This window comes from Saccopteryx bilineata, chromosome 4, assembly GCF_036850765.1.
Source record: "Saccopteryx bilineata isolate mSacBil1 chromosome 4, mSacBil1_pri_phased_curated, whole genome shotgun sequence".
Lineage (NCBI taxonomy): Eukaryota > Metazoa > Chordata > Mammalia > Chiroptera > Emballonuridae > Saccopteryx > Saccopteryx bilineata.
In genome coordinates, this window is record NC_089493.1 from 286,185,865 (window position 1) to 286,203,714 (window position 17,850).

The 17,850-nt window shown below is 46.3% G+C and overlaps 1 protein-coding gene across 1 annotated transcript in view; it reads left to right on the forward strand.

Annotated features, from left to right (window-relative positions):
• ADCY9 (adenylate cyclase 9) overlaps positions 1-17,850 on the forward strand; it is a 161,089-nt gene that overhangs the window by 125,709 nt on the left and 17,530 nt on the right. The window contains exons 4-9 of the mRNA XM_066275077.1: positions 1,300-1,404; positions 2,318-2,535; positions 7,320-7,422; positions 8,198-8,406; positions 13,102-13,261; positions 14,200-14,348. Of these exons, the coding sequence (XP_066131174.1) occupies positions 1,300-1,404; positions 2,318-2,535; positions 7,320-7,422; positions 8,198-8,406; positions 13,102-13,261; positions 14,200-14,348 (944 nt within the window). The remainder of the gene's footprint in view (positions 1-1,299; positions 1,405-2,317; positions 2,536-7,319; positions 7,423-8,197; positions 8,407-13,101; positions 13,262-14,199; positions 14,349-17,850) is intronic.

Sequence of the window (17,850 nt, forward strand, 5' to 3'; positions counted from 1 at the left end):
TTTTACAGATGAGAGAACGGAGGTGAGTGATTTGAACAGTGCCCTCTAAAACAAGGATTTGAGGTGGAATTTGAACCCTGGTTTAAGAGAAAGGAAAGCTTTGCTGCCGTATCTATTCTACCTGTCAGTGTTAAGTCTTAGCTTTTCTTTTCTAGGTCAGCTAATTTCTGAAAGCTTATAGGGATTCCTAGGTCTACAACAGGTCCCTCTGACTATTCAGCCTATTTAATAGGGTCAGCCCAGTATCACAGAGATTGCGTAGACCTCGGCTTGTGCAGGGCTCTCATGCAGGTTGTTTCATAGCAGCTTTATTGGGATATAATTCACATACCAAGAAACTTACCCTTGTAAATTATGCAGTTTGGTGGTTTTTGGCTTTTTTACAAAGACAAGAGAGAGAATCAGAGAGACAGATAGGGACAGACAGACAGGAACGGAGAGAGATGGGAAGCATCAATCATCAGTTTTTCATTGCGACACCTTAGTTGTTCATTGATTGCTTTCTCATATGTGCCTTGACCGTGGGGCTACAGCAGACCGAGTAACCCCTTGCTCGAGCCAGCAATCTTGGGTCCAAGCTGGTGAACTTTGCTCAAACCAGATGAGCCCGCGCTCAAGCTGGCGACCTCAGGGTCTCGAACCTGGGTCCTCCGCATCCCAGTCCGAGGCTCTATCCACTGCGCCACCGCCTGGTCAGGCGCAATTTGGTAGGTTTTAGTATATTTGCAAAGTTATGCAACCATCACCACAATAAAGTTTAGAACATTGCCATCACTCCCCCAAAAAGAAACCGCGTGTCTAATAGACCACTCCCCATTCCCTTACTGGCCGCACCCCGTTTTCTTCTATCTCTATGGATTTACCTTTTCTGGACAGTCTCTATGGATAGAATCATGGAATATGTGGCCTTTTGTGTCTGGCTTCTTTCCCTGAATATAATCATTTCAAGGTTCATCATGTTGTAGCCTGAATCAGTACTTCATTCCTGTTGATGGCTGAATAACATTGCATTGTATGGCTAGACCACATTTTATGGATCCATTCATTCATTAACAGACATTTGAGTTGTTTGTATTTTTTGAATGCTTTGGAACATTCACATAGAGGTCTTTGTGGGGTGTGTTTCCATTTTCACTTTGTCAGTTTGTCTTTAATTCATCCTTCCATGGTCCAGGAAGCCTCCCATTTGGTTATGACCATTCTAAGACAGCAAATTGCAACAATAGAGGATGTGTTTGAATTACATATTGTGGTTGTGTTTTCTGGGTAAGATCCCTATGGTCTGTATTTTTCTTATAGACCTGCCCTTCATGCAGAATCACGTTTGCTCCCAAATCGGAAGCTGGAGCAGAAGGAGGAGCAGTGCAAAACGGCTGTCAAGAGGAGCACAAAAACAACACCAAGGTAACAAGCTGCCGGTTGTCCTTCCTGTCAATCCCTCTCCAGGCGCATCCACCTGAGACGACACTCCTGTCTTGTCAACTTCTCATTCTGAGAATAACTCCTCTTAAGCAACACTGTTTCATGCCTTCTAGTCCTTTGGGTTTTGAACAGACCAAAACAGGCTGGAGAGTCAGAACTACTCCGTGAGCAGTGATCTCACCCTGAACTGGATGGGACCCTAACAGGCAATATGAGTATACAGACGTGTGGTTAGAGTAATGAGGGGAGGCATATGGGGCTGGAAGTTAGACTCAGTATTTGGTGGGATGTGGATTAGCAGAGAAGAAGGGACTTCGGGATAAGAGACACAGCATAAAGAGGGGCTTTGGGTTAGGGACAGCAGCAAGGAAACTGCCAGAGAAGTCTCACTTGGAACCAGAGCCAGGACTGAAGTGGAAAGCAGAATAAAGACCAAACCTGAGAGCCAGCCAAGCAGCTATGAAGGTCGACCCTCCCGAGGCCACATCTGTCATCCTCTACCCTCACTCATCTGCCCACAGACCTGTGCAACACTGGGTCAGTCTGTGTTGCAGACAGTCACCATTTCTTAGGCTATCGCTCACGTGGGCTTCTTTTCTCTGGGTCCACCCTTGCACTTCTCCCAAGGCCCCAAAACCTTCCCACAGACCTCTGGAACCCTGGTTCTGTGAGAGCCCCAGCCTCTCTGGTTGCCTGAATGTCTGAGGTGTGATCTGACAAACCAGGGGGATAGGGAGAAGCAGAGGGGTGGAGAGGCTGACAGTTTGGATTGGAACAGAGATTTGAAGGTGCAGCGTGCAGTCCAGTGGGATCCTAGCGGAGCAGAGGGTCGGGTGGGAAACACTGCTGCACACCCGTGGGTCACCTTTGTGTCTGCTTCCCCGTCTTGAGGCAGGCTTCTGGAGGACATAATCCCAAAACGCAAAACGGACTTCTGAGCCCTCCCCAAGAGGAGAAGCTCACCAACAGCCAGACCTCGCTGTGTGAGATCTTACAGGAGAAAGGAAGGTGGGCAGGCGTCAGCTTGGACCAGTCCGCTCTCCTTCCACTGAGATTCAAGAACATCCGGGAGAAGACAGATGCCCACTTTGTTGATGTTATCAAAGAAGACAGGTAAGAGCAGAACCATGGCATTGAAATAAAGCTTGCAGGTAGAAACCTATCTCTTTCTCTGAATTACCTTATCCCTCATGTGTTCTTAATACTTTACTTTGAAGTAATTTGAAACTTACAGAAATGTGGCATGAATAGTACAAAGAATTCCTTTTATACCCTTTGCCTGAGTTTTTAACATTTTATTCTCCTTTATGTCTCCTTCTTTGTCTATGAAATTTATTTTTTTCTGAACAATTTGACAATAAATTGAATATATCATTCTCTTTACTCCTTAATACTGTATTTTCTAAAATAAAAATGTTCTTTTACATGATCATAGTTATCAAATTCAGGAAATTTTGCACTGATGTGACATTTGATCTAATCTGCAGTCCATATTCCATTTTTGTCTGTTGGTCCAGCATGTCCTCGATAGCACTTTCTTTCCCTCTAGTGTAGGACCCCGTCCAGAATCACAGGTTGCGTTATGTAATGTCATGCCTCTAAGACAGTTCCTCTGCCATTCTGTGTCTTTCATGATGTTAACATTTTTTAAAAACACAGGCCTGGTTCTTTTATAAAATTTCTGAGGTTGATTTGTGTGATATTTCCTGGTGATTGCATTCTGCCTGGACAGATTCTATAGAAGGGCTGCGTCCTCCGGTATTATATCTAGATGCACCTGGTGCCCATTTGTCCTTCATGTGCATAGTAATTTTGATCAACTAGACAAGTATTGCAGACTTCTCCAGTCTATACTTATGATTTTCTTCTTGTGACTAATAAGCAGTTTGTGGGAAGATTATGTCAATATCACATTCCTCATCAAATTCCCCTAGATTTAATCTCCACTGATGGTTCTTGTCTGTAACAATCTTTATACTAAGACAGTGATTTTCCTGCTCCAGTACCAACTATACAGTTATCATTTGGTGCTCAGCATTCCACTGTAAAGAAAAGCCCCTCCCCATTTAGTTATTCTTTATCTGCCCCTATATTATCAACCTGGACTCATGGAGTCCTGTTCTACTTCACAGAATATAGTCCAGTGCTGTCCTTACTCTAGTTTGATGCTCTAATTGTACCAACTCTGGACACTGGGAAACCCCTTCAGGTTGGCTCCTGTGTCCTTTTGATACAACTTCATCATTTATTTTGAGCAATTTCTTACATTCTAGCACAGTGACTTTCAATCCATATGCCATGAGGATTTTTTTTTCTTTACAGAGATAGAGAGAGAGTCAGAGAGAGGGATAAATAAGGACAGACAGACAGGAACGGAGAGAGATGAGAAGCATCAATCATCAGTTTTTCATTGCGACACCTTAGTTGTTCATTGATTGCTTTCTCATATGTGCTTTGACTGTGGGCCTTCAGCAGACTGAGTAAGTGGCTTGGACTCAAGCCAGTGACCTTGGAGTCCAAGCTAGTGTGCTTTGCTCAAACCAGATGAGCCTGCGCTCAAGATGGCAACCTCGGGGTCTTGAACCCCTGGGTCCTCCACATCCCAGTCCAACGCTCTATCCACTATGCCACCACCTGGTCAGGCCGTATGCCATGAGAATTTTTAAAACATACAATACTTGACTATTTAGTCAAGGGCACAGACTTCTTTTTCCCTTAGATTGTCAAATAAAAAATGACAGCAACCAACACAACAATAGATATCCAGTGTGAATGAATCAAAATTATGCCCATTTTTATTTTTTATTTTTGTCAGATCATCAAAAGATACATTTTTTGGTGTGCTGCAGAATTTTAGTAATTAGTTTATGTGTGCCGTGAGATGAAAAAGGTTGACTATTGCTACTCTAGCACAACAGATGTTCCAGGCTCATTTTATATTTTCACTGACCTAGCTCAGGAATTAGACATTTCTCAAAAGAACCCTCACTCCTTTTAGTGGAAAATGGTATTTTTTTTTTAAGTGAGAGGAAGGGAGATAGTGAGACAGACTCCCACATATGATGCCCTGATTGGGATCTACCCAGCAACCCCTGTCTGGAGCCAATGTTCAAATCAACCGAGCTATTTTTAGTGCCTGAGGCTGGTGTGTTCTGACCAACAAAGCTATCCTCAAATTTCGAGGCCAATGCTCAAACCAGTTGAGCCACTGGCTGTGGGAGGGGAAGAGGGAGAGAAGGGGGAGAGATAGGGGGGAGAGAAGCAGATGATCACTTCTCTTGTGTGTCCTGACCATTGAGCTAGCCAGCCAGGGCCTGGAGAATGATATTTAGATATGTTAGTTATTAATGTCTAATTTTTTATTGATTGATTTTTAGAGAAAGAGAGAGAGAGAAACATCAATTTAATTTTCTACAGTGTGTCCTTAAAGTCATGGTGCACTTTTGACCGGTCACAGGAAAGCAACAAAAGACGATAGAAATGTGAAATCTGCACCAAATAAAAGGAAAACCCTCCCAGTTTCTGTAGGATGATGTGGCAGCATGTGCACATGTGCAGATGATGACGTAACACCGTGTATACAGCGGAGCAGCCCACGGCCATGCCAGTCGAGATGTGGACAGTACAGAGGAAAGTTCAGTGTATTCTGTGGCTCGCTAAATTCGAATCCGTGACCAAAGTGCAACGTGAATATTGACACGTTTATAACAAAGCGCCATCACATAGGAATAACATTACTAGGTGGGATAAGCAGTGGAAGGAAACCGGCAGTTTGGTGGAGAAACCCCGTTCTGGTAAGCCATCAGTCAGTGACGAGTCAGTAGAGGCTATACGGGATAGCTACCTAAGGAGCCCTAAAAAATCTGTGCGTGAGTCCACATCGAACTGTACTAATAAATAGGTATGAAACTGGGAGAGTTTTCCTTTTAACTGGTGCAGATTTCACATTTTTATCGTCTTTTGTTGCTTTCCTGTGACCAGTCAAAAGTGCACCATGACTTTACGGGCACACTGTATTTATTTATGCATACATTACTTGATTCTTGTATGTGCCCTCACTGGGGATCAAACCCTCAACATTGGTATATCAAGACAACACTCTAACCAACAAAGCTATCCAGCAAGGGTCAATTTCTAGCTTAATGTTATCATGGTCAAAGATGTACTCTATGTGATTTCAGTCCTTTTACATTTACTAACACTTTTTTTGGCCTCACATTGTCTTTTTGGTGAACGTACTCTTGCACTTGAAAAATATATTCAGCATTGACTGACAGTATGTTGTGATGGTTGGTCAACATTAGGGGATAGAATTTTCTCTCCTTTGAGTCTGAGATTGTAGTGAGGTATTGCACACTTAACACAAAAAGGGTTCATCTGCCCTGGCCAGTTGGTTCAGTGGATAGAGTGTCAGCCTGGTGTGCGGACGTCCCAGATTCAATCCCCAGTCAGGGCACACAGGAAAAGCGACAGTCTGCTTCCCCCCCCCCCAATCCCCCTTACCTTTTTCTCCTTCTTCCCCACCTGTAGCCAGTGGCTCAATTGGTTAGAGCGTTAGCCCTGAGTGCTGAGGATAGCTCAGTTGATTGGAGCATCGGCCCCATATGGGCATTACCGAGTGGATCCCGGTTGGGCCACATGTGGGATTATGTCTCTCTATCTCCCCTCTTCTCTCTTAAAAAAAAAAAAAAAAGAGTCCACTCTACTGCAAGGAAAGGAGGAAACACAGTGAACCCTACTGTGTGTCAGGCATATGCTAGGCACTTCATCTGATGTAATTCTAGTAGTTATTGTATGAGGGAGAGAGACTACACCCCACAGCTGTATTTGCCTTCTGAAACCATGTTAACTCTTCTGTAATAGAAAAAGGATATTGGCCCTGGCCGGTTGGCTCAGCAGTAGAGCGTCGGCCTGGCGTGTGGGGGACCCCTGTTCGATTCCTGGTCAGGGCACATAGGAGAAGCGCCCATTTGCTTCTCCACCCCCCCCTCCTTCCTCTCTGTCTCTCTCTTCCCCTCCCACAGCCAAGGCTCCATTGGAGCAAAGATGGCCTGGGCGCTGGGGATGGCTCCTTGGCCTCTGCCCCAGGCGCTAGAGTGGCTCTGGTCGCGGCAGAGCGATGCCCCGGAGGGGCAGAGCATCGCCCCCTGGTGGGCAGAGCGTAGCCCCTGGTGGGTGTGCCGGGTGGATCCCGGTCGGGCGCATGTGGGAGTCTGTCTGACTGCCTCCCCGTTTCCAGCTTCAGAAAAATACAAAAAAAAAAAAAAAAAAAAAGGATATTAATCCGTAAAAGACTGAGTCATATAAAGCAGGTTTGATTTCTCTCCTATTAAAGTCATTTAACATTATCAATTTTCAAGTTTCACGTGCAGTCTGCATTTGTGACATTAGCACCAAAATTGCACTAACTGTAAACACAATCGTTTGATAACAGTCTGTGAACTTCCTTTGAAGTGGTGATTACTGTCAGTACCCTGAGTGACAGGACAGCTGGCTGTGAATTATGTTTTCAATGGAAGCCTTCAGGTCTACACAAGTACTCTCAGTACAGGGATCTGCTGGTCCTTCAGAACGATGGTTTCATAGAACAAAACTGCTTTCTCTAACTTTGTTTAGCTGGGAGATGTTTTCAAAAGCAGAGTTCCTATATGTGCTGTAATTATGGTGAATGGTCATTCTTTAGTGAAGGGGAAACATAAAATGTGTTTATGTTTGGAAATACTTTCTAGAGATATGTTCTAAAAGGGATGTTCAAGCCATGTCTATAACATGGTGACTTTTAGATTCAGTTTTTCTGACATGCTTAATGAATGACATTTGGTAGCTACTTGCGATTGTCTGATAAAATAAATATGATTGTACTTCATGTCAATTGATTGCATTTTCATCTCTTCTAGCTTGATGAAAGATTATTTTTTTAAACCACCCATTAATCAGTTCAGCTTGAACTTCCTGGATCAGGAGCTAGAGCAAGCCTACAGGAGCAGCTATCAAGAAGAGGTGTGTGTGTTCTTATCATTTTTGCTATAGAAATGTGTCATTTTTACTGGAAAGCTCTCAGTTTTGTGCTTTGGATAGATTTTTTGTTTTCCTGACTGACAGGAAAACAAAGACTAAAATTGATTTCCCACAATCCATAAGCCCTAAATTGTAACTGTTTGTGAATTTATCTACACAAGGGAGAAAACTCCCAATCTTTCTGCACTCTTTAGCCTGACAACCTGGGCTCATCATTTTCTGGCCCCTTTCTCATGCAGCTGACGCATCCACCATGAGGCTGTACACTCCCCTAGGGCCCTGTTTCATGGCTCCCCCAGAACCCTAAGCAGAGCTGGACCCTGAGCGGGCTCCTGACTGAAGGCAGGAGCATCTCTTACTGGCAGCTGGCAGGCCTGTTTTCATCTTCTGCTGCTCCAGTCCCCACCTGCTCCTTCAGTCCTGAGTGCAGCTTTCACACACCCCCGAACCTGGGACTCAGCATTCAGCGGAAGCTTCCAGCACGTGGCTTTTGTGCTGCTGACTTTATAGACACAGAGTTGTTGACATTGCCCATCAGTAACTCACCTTTCAGGCTCAGGATGTAATGCACCTGTGAGAACTGAATGGTGTGCAGTCCTTAACTTCTCTGTGCCTCAGTTTCCTCACTGTTAAGTAGAGCAGTTATCACTCTATACCTGGTTGGGGGTGACAAGTGCTAAATACTTGTCTGGGTTTCTCACCTAAGCTACACTCACAGCGTCTCTTCATGGCCCCACCTTTCTCCTACCCCAAACAGGTTATGAAGAACTCTCCCGTGAAGACTTTCGCCAGTGCCACCTTCAGCTCCCTCCTGGATGTGTTTCTGTCAACCACGGTGTTTCTTATTCTCTCCATCACCTGCTTCCTGAAGTACGGGGCTGCCACCACACCTCCCCCGCCAGCTACCCTGGCAGTCTTCGGGGCAGCCCTGCTACTGGAGGTGCTGTCCCTCGTGGTCTCCGTCAGGTAAAGGCTCACCTGCAGGGCAGTTCTCCAGCTTTTAGCCTCTGGCTCCCTCTGCTGGCTCACCAGTTTATGACTGAACAGTCTGCGGCACGGCTGACCAGCGGTCTGAAGCGGGCTGTCTCTGCAAGTTCATCTCAGGTGACGGGTCCTCTTTCCTTCCCTCCCCCAGTCCTGCTTTACAGGTTTCTCCCTTGAAGACCCTGGCCCTCGGCACAGGTGGGCACCTTCTTTACCAGAGGGGTCAGAGTCCTCTGCAGCCCCGAGGCCGCCAGCTAGTCCCTGGATCTCCCAAACCAGACACTTTAAAAAAAGAAAAGGTGGGGAGTCCCTGGCCAGTTGGCTCAGTGGTAGAGCGTCGGCCTGGCGTGCAGGGGTCCCGGGTTCAATTCCCAGCCAGGGCACACAGGAGAAGTGCCCATTTGCTTCTCCACTCCTCCCCCTCTCCTTCCTCTCTGTCTCTCTCTTCTCCCGCAGCCAAAGCTCCACTGGAGCAAAGTTGGCCCGGGCACTGAGGATGGCTCTGTGGCCTCTGCCTCATGCGCTAGAATGGCTCTGGTTGCAACAGAGCGACACCCCAGATGGGCAGAGCATCGCTCCCTGGTGGGCATGCCAGGTGGATCCCGCGGTCAGGCGCATACGGGAGTCTGTCTGACTTGTCTCCCCATTTCCAACTTCAGAAAGAAAAAAAAAAAAAAATATATATATATAAAGAAAAGGTGGGGAGATAGGAAGTAAGAAAGGGAAGAGAAAAAGAAAAGAATTGTATGAGGTGCAGTTGACCAGGGGCTTCCAGCAGATGAGCAGGTGCCTCTCCTGAATGTAAGAGTGAAATGGTAAAGCCCTTAGTAGAAATTATAGGTATAAGTCTCTGGGAGCTTAGATCTAGCAGTGGTTTCTTAGAAACAACACAAAAAAGCACCAGCCACCAAAGAAAAAAGTAGATAGTTGGACTTCATCAAAATTCAAATTTTTTAACTTTAAAGAACACCATCAAAAAAGTTAAAGAGAGGCCCTGGTTGGCTGGCTCAGTGGCTAGAGCATCATTCCTGGCCCACTGAGGTTGCAGGTTCAATCCCTGGTCAGAGCACATATGAGAAGCAATCAATGAGTACAAAACTAAGGGTCTAATATCTAGAATGTAAGCTCAATAATAAAAAGATAACTTATTTTAAAATAGAGGGAGTGGGCCCTGGCCAGTTGGCTCAGTGGTAGAACATCGACCCAGAGTGTGAATGTTCCAGGTTTGATTTCCAGTCAGGGCACACAGGAGAAGTGACCATCTTCTTCTTCACCCCTCAACCTCCCCTTTCTCTCTCTCTCTCTCTCTCTCTCTCTCACACACACACACACACACACTCCCCTTCCCTCTTTCCCCCCTTACTCTCCCCTTCTGCCCCCACAGCCATGGCTCTATTGATTCGAGCACATCGGCCCTGGGCACTGAGGATGGCTCTGTAGAGCTTCCATCTCAGACACTAAAAAAATAGCTTGGTTGCGAGCATAGCCCCAGATGGGGGTTGCCAGGTGGAGATCCCTGTCGGGGCATATGCGGAGTCTGTATCTCTCTCTCTCCTTTCCTCACTTGGAAAAGAAGAAAAAGCAAAACAAACAAACAAGTAAATAAATAAATGGAATAGAACATTTGAAACCATGTCAACACAATAAATTAAAAATTAAAAATAAAATATCATAAAAAAGAGGGTCTGAATAGACAACGCTGCCCCTCAGGAAACTGGCCCCCAGCTTGATGTCGGGGTTCAGTCTAGGATTGAGGAAGCTCACAGCTACTCTGGACACAGTCTGCCTGCATCATCTGCCTCCTGGGCACTGTGACACTGGGCCCTTGCACTATAGCCACCTCTTCTGTCCAGCCCTGTCACTCCCAACAGGTCAGCCTGTCAGCCTGGTAGGGTTCCACTAGTAGTTGCCCCCAAGAGCTGGGGATAAAACAGAAATGGGGAGAAGGGCCTTGACCGTAAGTCTCTGCTCCTCTTCCCCAACATCCCAGGTTAGGGAGCAATAGCTTCAGGTCTGGCCCTGGGGCTGGGTGACTGCCCCACCCCCTTCATAATCATTGTCTCCCTGCTCCCCCCATGAGGAGGGAGCCCCTCACAGGGGGGCTCTTTGCTAGGGCTTCCAGAGGCCACACCCTCTTCTCCTGTTCCTGGTTCAGGTAACTGAGTACATCCTTGCTGTCTCCCAAATTCCCCTCCCGCTGGGTGGAGTTATATTCCTGCCTCTCTGTGTCCTTGCTCTGCACCCCTCGCTGAGCTGCCTGGGACCTACTCTCAGATCAGCGCTGCCTCTGGGGAACCCAGACAAAGTCATTCTCTGGCCCTTAGATGGTTTTTTCTTTTTAAGTTTGGTTTTGTGATAATCCCATGATAAATTGACATCTACAATTCGGTTATCTTTAATAAACTTATAGAGTTGTGCAAACATCCTCGTATAGTTTTAGAACATTTCTCTCACCCCGAAGAACACACAGTGCCCATCTGCAGTTACGCACTCACCTCCCTGCCCCAGCTGCAGGCTTCCATCTGGCACGGGGCCTACGGCTCAGGGCTCTTCACCTCTCCAAGGCTACCGTTGTCTCCAATCAGTTTTTAAAAACCTGTTATACCATTGTTCACTGTTCCTTTGGACCCAGTTCTACAGAATCTGGGCTCACCCATGCTCAGAGACTGCAGACTTGGCTATGCCTGGATGCCGAGGTGCTAGGCCAGGCGAATGAAGTAGCCACTGTGCTCCTGAAAGACCTCTGGTGTGGCTTTAAAAGTTCACATGGTTGGGGATTGGCAAAGCCTGGGAGAGGCTGAGACCCTGAAGGATTTCCTCTCTTCCTGCTGAGGACATATATATTAGGAATTCCAAACTGACAAGACTGACAAGAATTTACACCGAGGAATATTTAGGTGCTCCAGGGAGGCCGGTGCTGCGGCTACTTCAGTGGCCAGCTCTGGGGTTGGCTGCCCAGTCACAGCTTGGGCTCTTGTCCTTCCACTGCAGCCATCTGTGCTGTGCCCTAAACACGTATGAGAACAGGGGTCTTGCCCTCAGAAACCTGCAGTCCTAGGGATAGGGACCTTTGTGGAGGGCCTTGCAGGCCTGCCTTCTCATGGCTGGGGCTCAGCTCCCTCTGTCTCCTTGTAGGGCTTATGTATTCTGCCTTTAAGCATATTTGTGATGATTCTTGGAAATATTCCAAAGACTCCATTACCCTCTAAGTATAAGGAGGCCAGAATAGTCCAGGACTTAAAAGGGTCAGATGGGACCTGGCTTCACGTGGAGGCCAGAATAGTCCAGGACTTAAAAGGGTCAGATGGGACCTGGCTTCACGTGGGACATGGTTGAAATTTGGGGTTTCCTGGTGGAGGCTGAACTCAACCAGAGTGGTCGCTGTTCAGGCCTGAAGGTGCAGGTGTCTGTGTCTGTGTGCAAGGCCCTGATGAGGCTTAGTGTGCTCGGGGCTCAGCAGTGGCTCCTAGCCCCTGCAGAAGTGAGGACAGTGGTCTTGCCCCTTTCCGCCCTCCTCAGGGACAGACTCCAGAGGGGGTCTGTGTGCATGGCCTCCCTCCTGAGGCAGACCCCCACGGTCTTCTCTTCCGTCTCCCACTGCTGGAGTCCAGGCTTCCCCATGGCTCTAGGATCTTGAACTTAGGCAAGGCTGTTCTTCCTTCAGGACCATAATTCTCCATCCTACACACTCAGCTCCTTTCTTTATGAAAAACATTTTATGATGTTCACGTCACTGTCCTGAAATATAGCCCGCCTATACACACAACTTCTAAAAGAATCAATGAAATGTTGTCACTCCATAGGAGGGAGAAGCAACAAGAAAGCCATTTAAAATAAAATATGCTGTGCTTCACCTGGAATATGCTGGGGCACCACCACCTGGAGTTGTAACAGAGACATCAGCTGTCTGCTCTCATGCGCATGATCACTGCGAAAGTGACATCTCTGGATGCGCCATGGGCTGGGTGCAGCCTGTGACTTCTGAAATGCCAGACATCTCTTGGTGATGTCCCAAACAAAACAAGGGGTAATCTTGCTTGGTCTCCACAGTAGTTTATTCCTGGAAAAGTGTATGTTGAAAAAACACAGAAACCACTTTCTGTTTGTAAATGAAACACAACTAGGCTGTAGGCTGAGGTCATTGTCAGCAGGTTTTTCACCTCCGTGTGTGTCCAGGGAGCATGTGGCAGTCGTGTGGAATGCAGGGCAGAACTCCCCTGTACATTGCAGAATGCCTCTCTAGATGTCAGTAGCACCCCTTAATCACTGGGGCAACCAGAAAGGCCCCACAAAACTCCTGAACCACCCACTCAAGGCCTCCTGCCCCAGAAGCCAATGGTACTAAAAGGGGCCACCTTTCACAGGGCCTGTTAATATCTGCATGCCCAGTTCTTACCAGCTCCGTTTGCACCTACAGAGGCTTATGCTTGGCTTTTTACAATCACAGCTCACTAGAATGCAACAAATGAATTTAAGGGACAATGAGCTGAGCAAGTCCAGTGTACTTGCCATCCACCAAGAGTGAGGAGTGTGGGGGACTCCACCTGTTGTTCCCACCAGTGGCAGCAGCATGGATAAGAGCAGGGAGCAGTGCTGGCAGTGGCCCCTCTATCCCCCTTCCCTGGCAGGCTGACCCACCCACAGACACCCTGGTTCTCCTTTCCCTCCCTGTTACAGGATGGTGTTTTTCCTGGAGGACGTGATGGCTTGTACCAAGCGCCTGCTGGAGTGGATAGCGGGCTGGCTCCCACGCCATTTCATTGGGGCTATCCTGGTGTCGCTTCCTGCTCTCGCAGTCTACTCACACGTCACTTCCGAATTTAAGACAAACATACACGTATGTAAAGCCTGGGTGATTTTATTTCTGTGCTCTCTGGATTCCTTCATCACTTAAAAAAATAATAAGTCTTATGACTTGGGACACCAATTTAGCATAAGCTCTTAAGTACAATCTCTGTCATTCTTGTGAGCTTCTCTTTTGAAAAGCCTTGCCTGTAATAGAGGAGCAGGCAGGGAGGTTAACACGAAGCCTGTCCAGATGCTCAAGCCTGTCATTGGCCACACTTATGAATGCTGGGTAAGATGCCACCCTGCCCTAGGGAGAGTCCCCAGCACATATGTACTGTCTTACCTCTCTTGGTGTCCATGAAGGTCCAAATCAGTTGTTTTCTTATGTGTTTTATAAGAAGAAGAAATGGTGTAAGCAATACAACATAATGTGCTGGTCTGCAGAACTGACCCAGGTGATTGACTCACACCTGAATCAGCTGCTGGTAATCAGGGAAGGAGCTTCTGAGTTAAACCCTATCGATGAATTAATGCTGTTGTGGAAGGTTTTATTTTGGGTGACAGTGACTGTAACACGAACTACCAGGGCAGCTGTGTTTGATAATTTAACACCAAATTACACTTCTGCTGACAGGCAGTAGGTACCTGATGGAAAGGCTTTTTGAAGGTAACTGGTTACACAATGTAGTTCTTGAATAGTGTAGCCTGCCTTCCCTTTCCTCCAAAATACAATTTCCACACATTTGGAGACTTTCAGAGCCTCTGTAAACTTGTACCCTGAAGTTCTCTGTAATTAACCTAGTGATTCATGATCTGTCCTTGAAACTGCTGGATATTTTTGATATCCATGATATTTTTATATGGCACAGAAGCAGAGAGAAATGATTGAATGGTTGGGCCCAGGGTGCTCCGGTGGCGGGTGGTGAGTGGGCCCCCGAGTGAGGGGCTGGGGTGGGTTTCTCATTGAGCGCCGGCCCCTCGTTGCAGTTCACCGTGTTTGTGAGCTCAGCCGTCCTCATCGCAGTGGTGCACTACTGTAACTTCTGCCAGCTCAGCTCCTGGATGCGGTCCTCCCTCGCCACTGTCGTCGGGGCCGGGCCCCTGCTTCTGCTCTACGTCTCCCTGTGCCCAGACAGGTACGCATGCCACCGCGGTCCAAATGTGCACCCTCCGTGGCAGGGACGCCTTTCCCAGCCCCACTCGGGTCTTTCTCAGCTCGTCTTCACAGCAGCTCAAATACCCTCTGCTCTAACAGATAGTCACTGTCACACATGAGATGGCTTTCAGCACACATAACATCAGCAACTTGGTAAAGTGCCCAAAAAGTAGTGTGCAAAAAAAAGAAAAAGAAAATAATTTTAATAACATAACATGTATTTACATTTAGACACTCTTGAGTGACTACCACTGAGGGACATAATGCAATAGTCCCTTGCTTAAACTTATTTATAATGAAGTTTGAATTTAGGAAGGTAGGACCAGATGCTGTTTCGTACAAGACAATGAAGAAAATGAAGGGATAGAGGTATAGGTGGACAAAAAAAATGAAAAGGGGAAGCAGGTTCTAACCTTATTTGAGGTAGGGTTAATGTACTAAGATAGATAACAGACTGTTGAAGCAGAAGAAATGAAGAGGTATCACATTCTTTCAAGTGACCTAGGCATTATTCATAAATATTGTGTCATACAGCTCCCCACATTATGACATGAGACATTAGAGTAATAACAAATCACTAGAAATATATTCTTATCTTGATATTCCTCCCTGTATCAAATGATACATTCAAAACCAAATGGCCTTCAAAACAATATTACTGACAGGGGCCAGGTGGCTCAGTAGATAAAAGCATCAACCCAGCATGCCAGAGGTTGCAGGCTCGACCCCTATATGTATGAGAAGCAATCAGTGAGTGCACAACTAAATGGAACAACCAGATGAAACAATGAGTTGATGCTTCTCTCTCTTGCCCTACTCTTCTCCCTCTCCCTTTCTCTCTAAAGGAAAAATTTAAAAAAAAAGAAAGAAAACCATATCACTGATAAGGGCTGAAGATAGACTGTTGAGATGGGAAAAGAACAGGAGCTGTGTGAGAGTCCCCGGGGACAGGGTTAGTTCTTACCACAGAACTGCAAGAATAAAAATATGTAGGATGGCGATCTATGTGCATATTTAAAATATCTTGTATTAATGAAATCGAGTAAGAACCCTTTCATGTGTTCTAATAATTGAATAATGTTTGGTTCTTAATTTGTTAAAATGAGTCTCAATTGCCTGTTGAAGTAATATTTGCATCTGTTTTTGTGGCTTTTAACTTTTTTCAATTAAATATGTAGTTGGAAATACAATGGTACTTTGGATAACAGGATGCACACAGTAAGGAATTTATTAAAAAATTCCATGCCTGACCAGGTGGTGGTGCAGTGACTAGAGTGTCAGACTGGGACGCAGAGGACCCAGGTTCGAAATCCTGAGGTCGCCAGCTTGAGCCTGGGCTCACCAGCTTGAGCACATGGTCGCTGGCTTGAGCAAGAGGTCACTTGCTCTACTGTAGCCCCCCTCCCATCAAGGCAGATGAGAAAGCAGTCCATGAACAACTAAGGTGCCGCAACAAAGAATTGAAACTTCTCACCTCTCTCCCTTTCTGTCTGTCTGTCCCTATCTGTCCCTCTCTCTGTCACACACACACAAAAAAATCATGATAAGGTCTTGAACCCATTAAGGTTTCTCCTAAATATAGGACTTTTTGTGTAACTACTTATAAAAAATATTTTACTATCAGCATTTTTGAAGAATCACTTATTTCTGATTACACTGAGTTTAGGCTAACCAGATATTTCAGTTACATGGAACATTTCTTTTTTTTTTTTTTTTAAGTGACACAGGTTTTTATTTTTATTTTTATTTTTTTTTTGTATTTTTCTGAAGCTGGAAACGGAGAGACAGTCAGACAGACTCCCGCATGCGCCCGACCGGGATCCACCCGGCACGCCCACCAGGGGCGACGCTCTGCCCACCAGGGGGCGATGCTCTGCCCCTCCGGGGCGTCGCTCTGCCACAACCAGAGCCACTCTAGCGCCTGGGGCAGAGGCCAAGGAGCCATCCCCAGCGCCCGGGCTATCTTTGCTCCAATGGAGCCTTGGCTGCAGGAGGGGAAGAGAGAGACAGAGAGGAAGGAGGGGGTAGGGGTGGAGAAGCAAATGGGTGCTTCTCCTATGTGCCCTGGCCGGGAATCGAACCCGGGTCCCCCGTGCGCCAGGCCGACGCTCTACCTCTGAGCCAACCGGCCAGGGCCCATGGAACATTTCTTCACTGTGATTTGTAGAGACCTGCAGTGTTTCCAAAATGGCCCCTAGGAATAGTATTACCATTGCTGACAACCATTGCTTTAGTAAACTCAAAAGAAGGAAATTCAGTTTGTGATACTATCAAGTGAAATTGCCATAGTCTATCTTTGGCTATAACTAAAGCAGTGGTTAGTAATGAACAGACTAATCCTTCCTTAATTTACTTAATAAAATAATGGCGATATGAAAGATATCTAGTTCTATGCAAATTAAGATCAAAAGGGGTATATAAAGTAGAGCTGTCATTCAGTATTTGAAAGAAAACTTTAATGAGTCATTAAATTACTTTAAGGAGCCTGATCGGGCGGTGGCGCAGTGGATAGAGCGTCGGATTGAGATGCAGAGGACCCAGGTTCAAAACCCCGAGGTCGCCAGCTTGAGTGCGGGCTCATCTGGTTTGAGCAAAGCTCACCAGCTTGGACCCAAGGTCGCTGGCTTGAGCAAGGGGTTACTTGGTCTGCTGTGACCCCCAGGCAAGGCACATATGAGAAAGCAATCAACGAACAACTAAGGTGCCACAATGAAGAATTGATGCTTCTCACCTCTCTCCCTTCTTGTCTGTCCCTCTCTCTGACTCTGTCACTAAATAAATAAATAAATAAATATTTTTTAAAAATTACTTTAAGGAAAACAAAGCCTACTTTTTCCTTTCCATCTGGAATTATGATCATTATAAAGCTCCTTCTCAAGAGTCTGAAATTCAGCAATCTGCCTGTTAACCTTTTAGATCCATCGCAAATGCCTCATCAGCTAGCTATTCAGTGTTATTCAGTCACTGGTGTGCGGCTTTCCCATTTGGGTCTAGAGAGCCATTGTAATGGGGGTCCCCTCATCACCTCTTTGCCCAGAGTTTAAATAGCAGATCTTGGGGTTGGGCTGGCAGTTGAATCTCCGCTTGACCCAGTACTCCTCCATGCACACAAGGTCCTTTGAGTCCATTTAGCCCATTATCACTGCTAAGTCTCGACAGGGTAGGGAATATATGGGGTGATGATCAAAAATATAAACTTGACTCCTATAAAGGAGAAGGGACTCTGAGAACCATGGCCAACTTTGCGGGTGCGCAGACACATGGATTACAGTGATGTCACAATTATATCTGGACAGAGTGAGACAAGGACGTGAAGTCTTATAATTTACGTTTTGTGATGTAGCTCTTGCTTTCTTCCCTTTTCTGTAAAGTCATTTAACACATGATGTGATTATAAAAGCCACTCTGATCCCTCCCCGGCCTTTGCTGCCAGGAAAGCTGCTCACAGATGTACCTCATCTGTCTTCGCAGTGAGCAACACT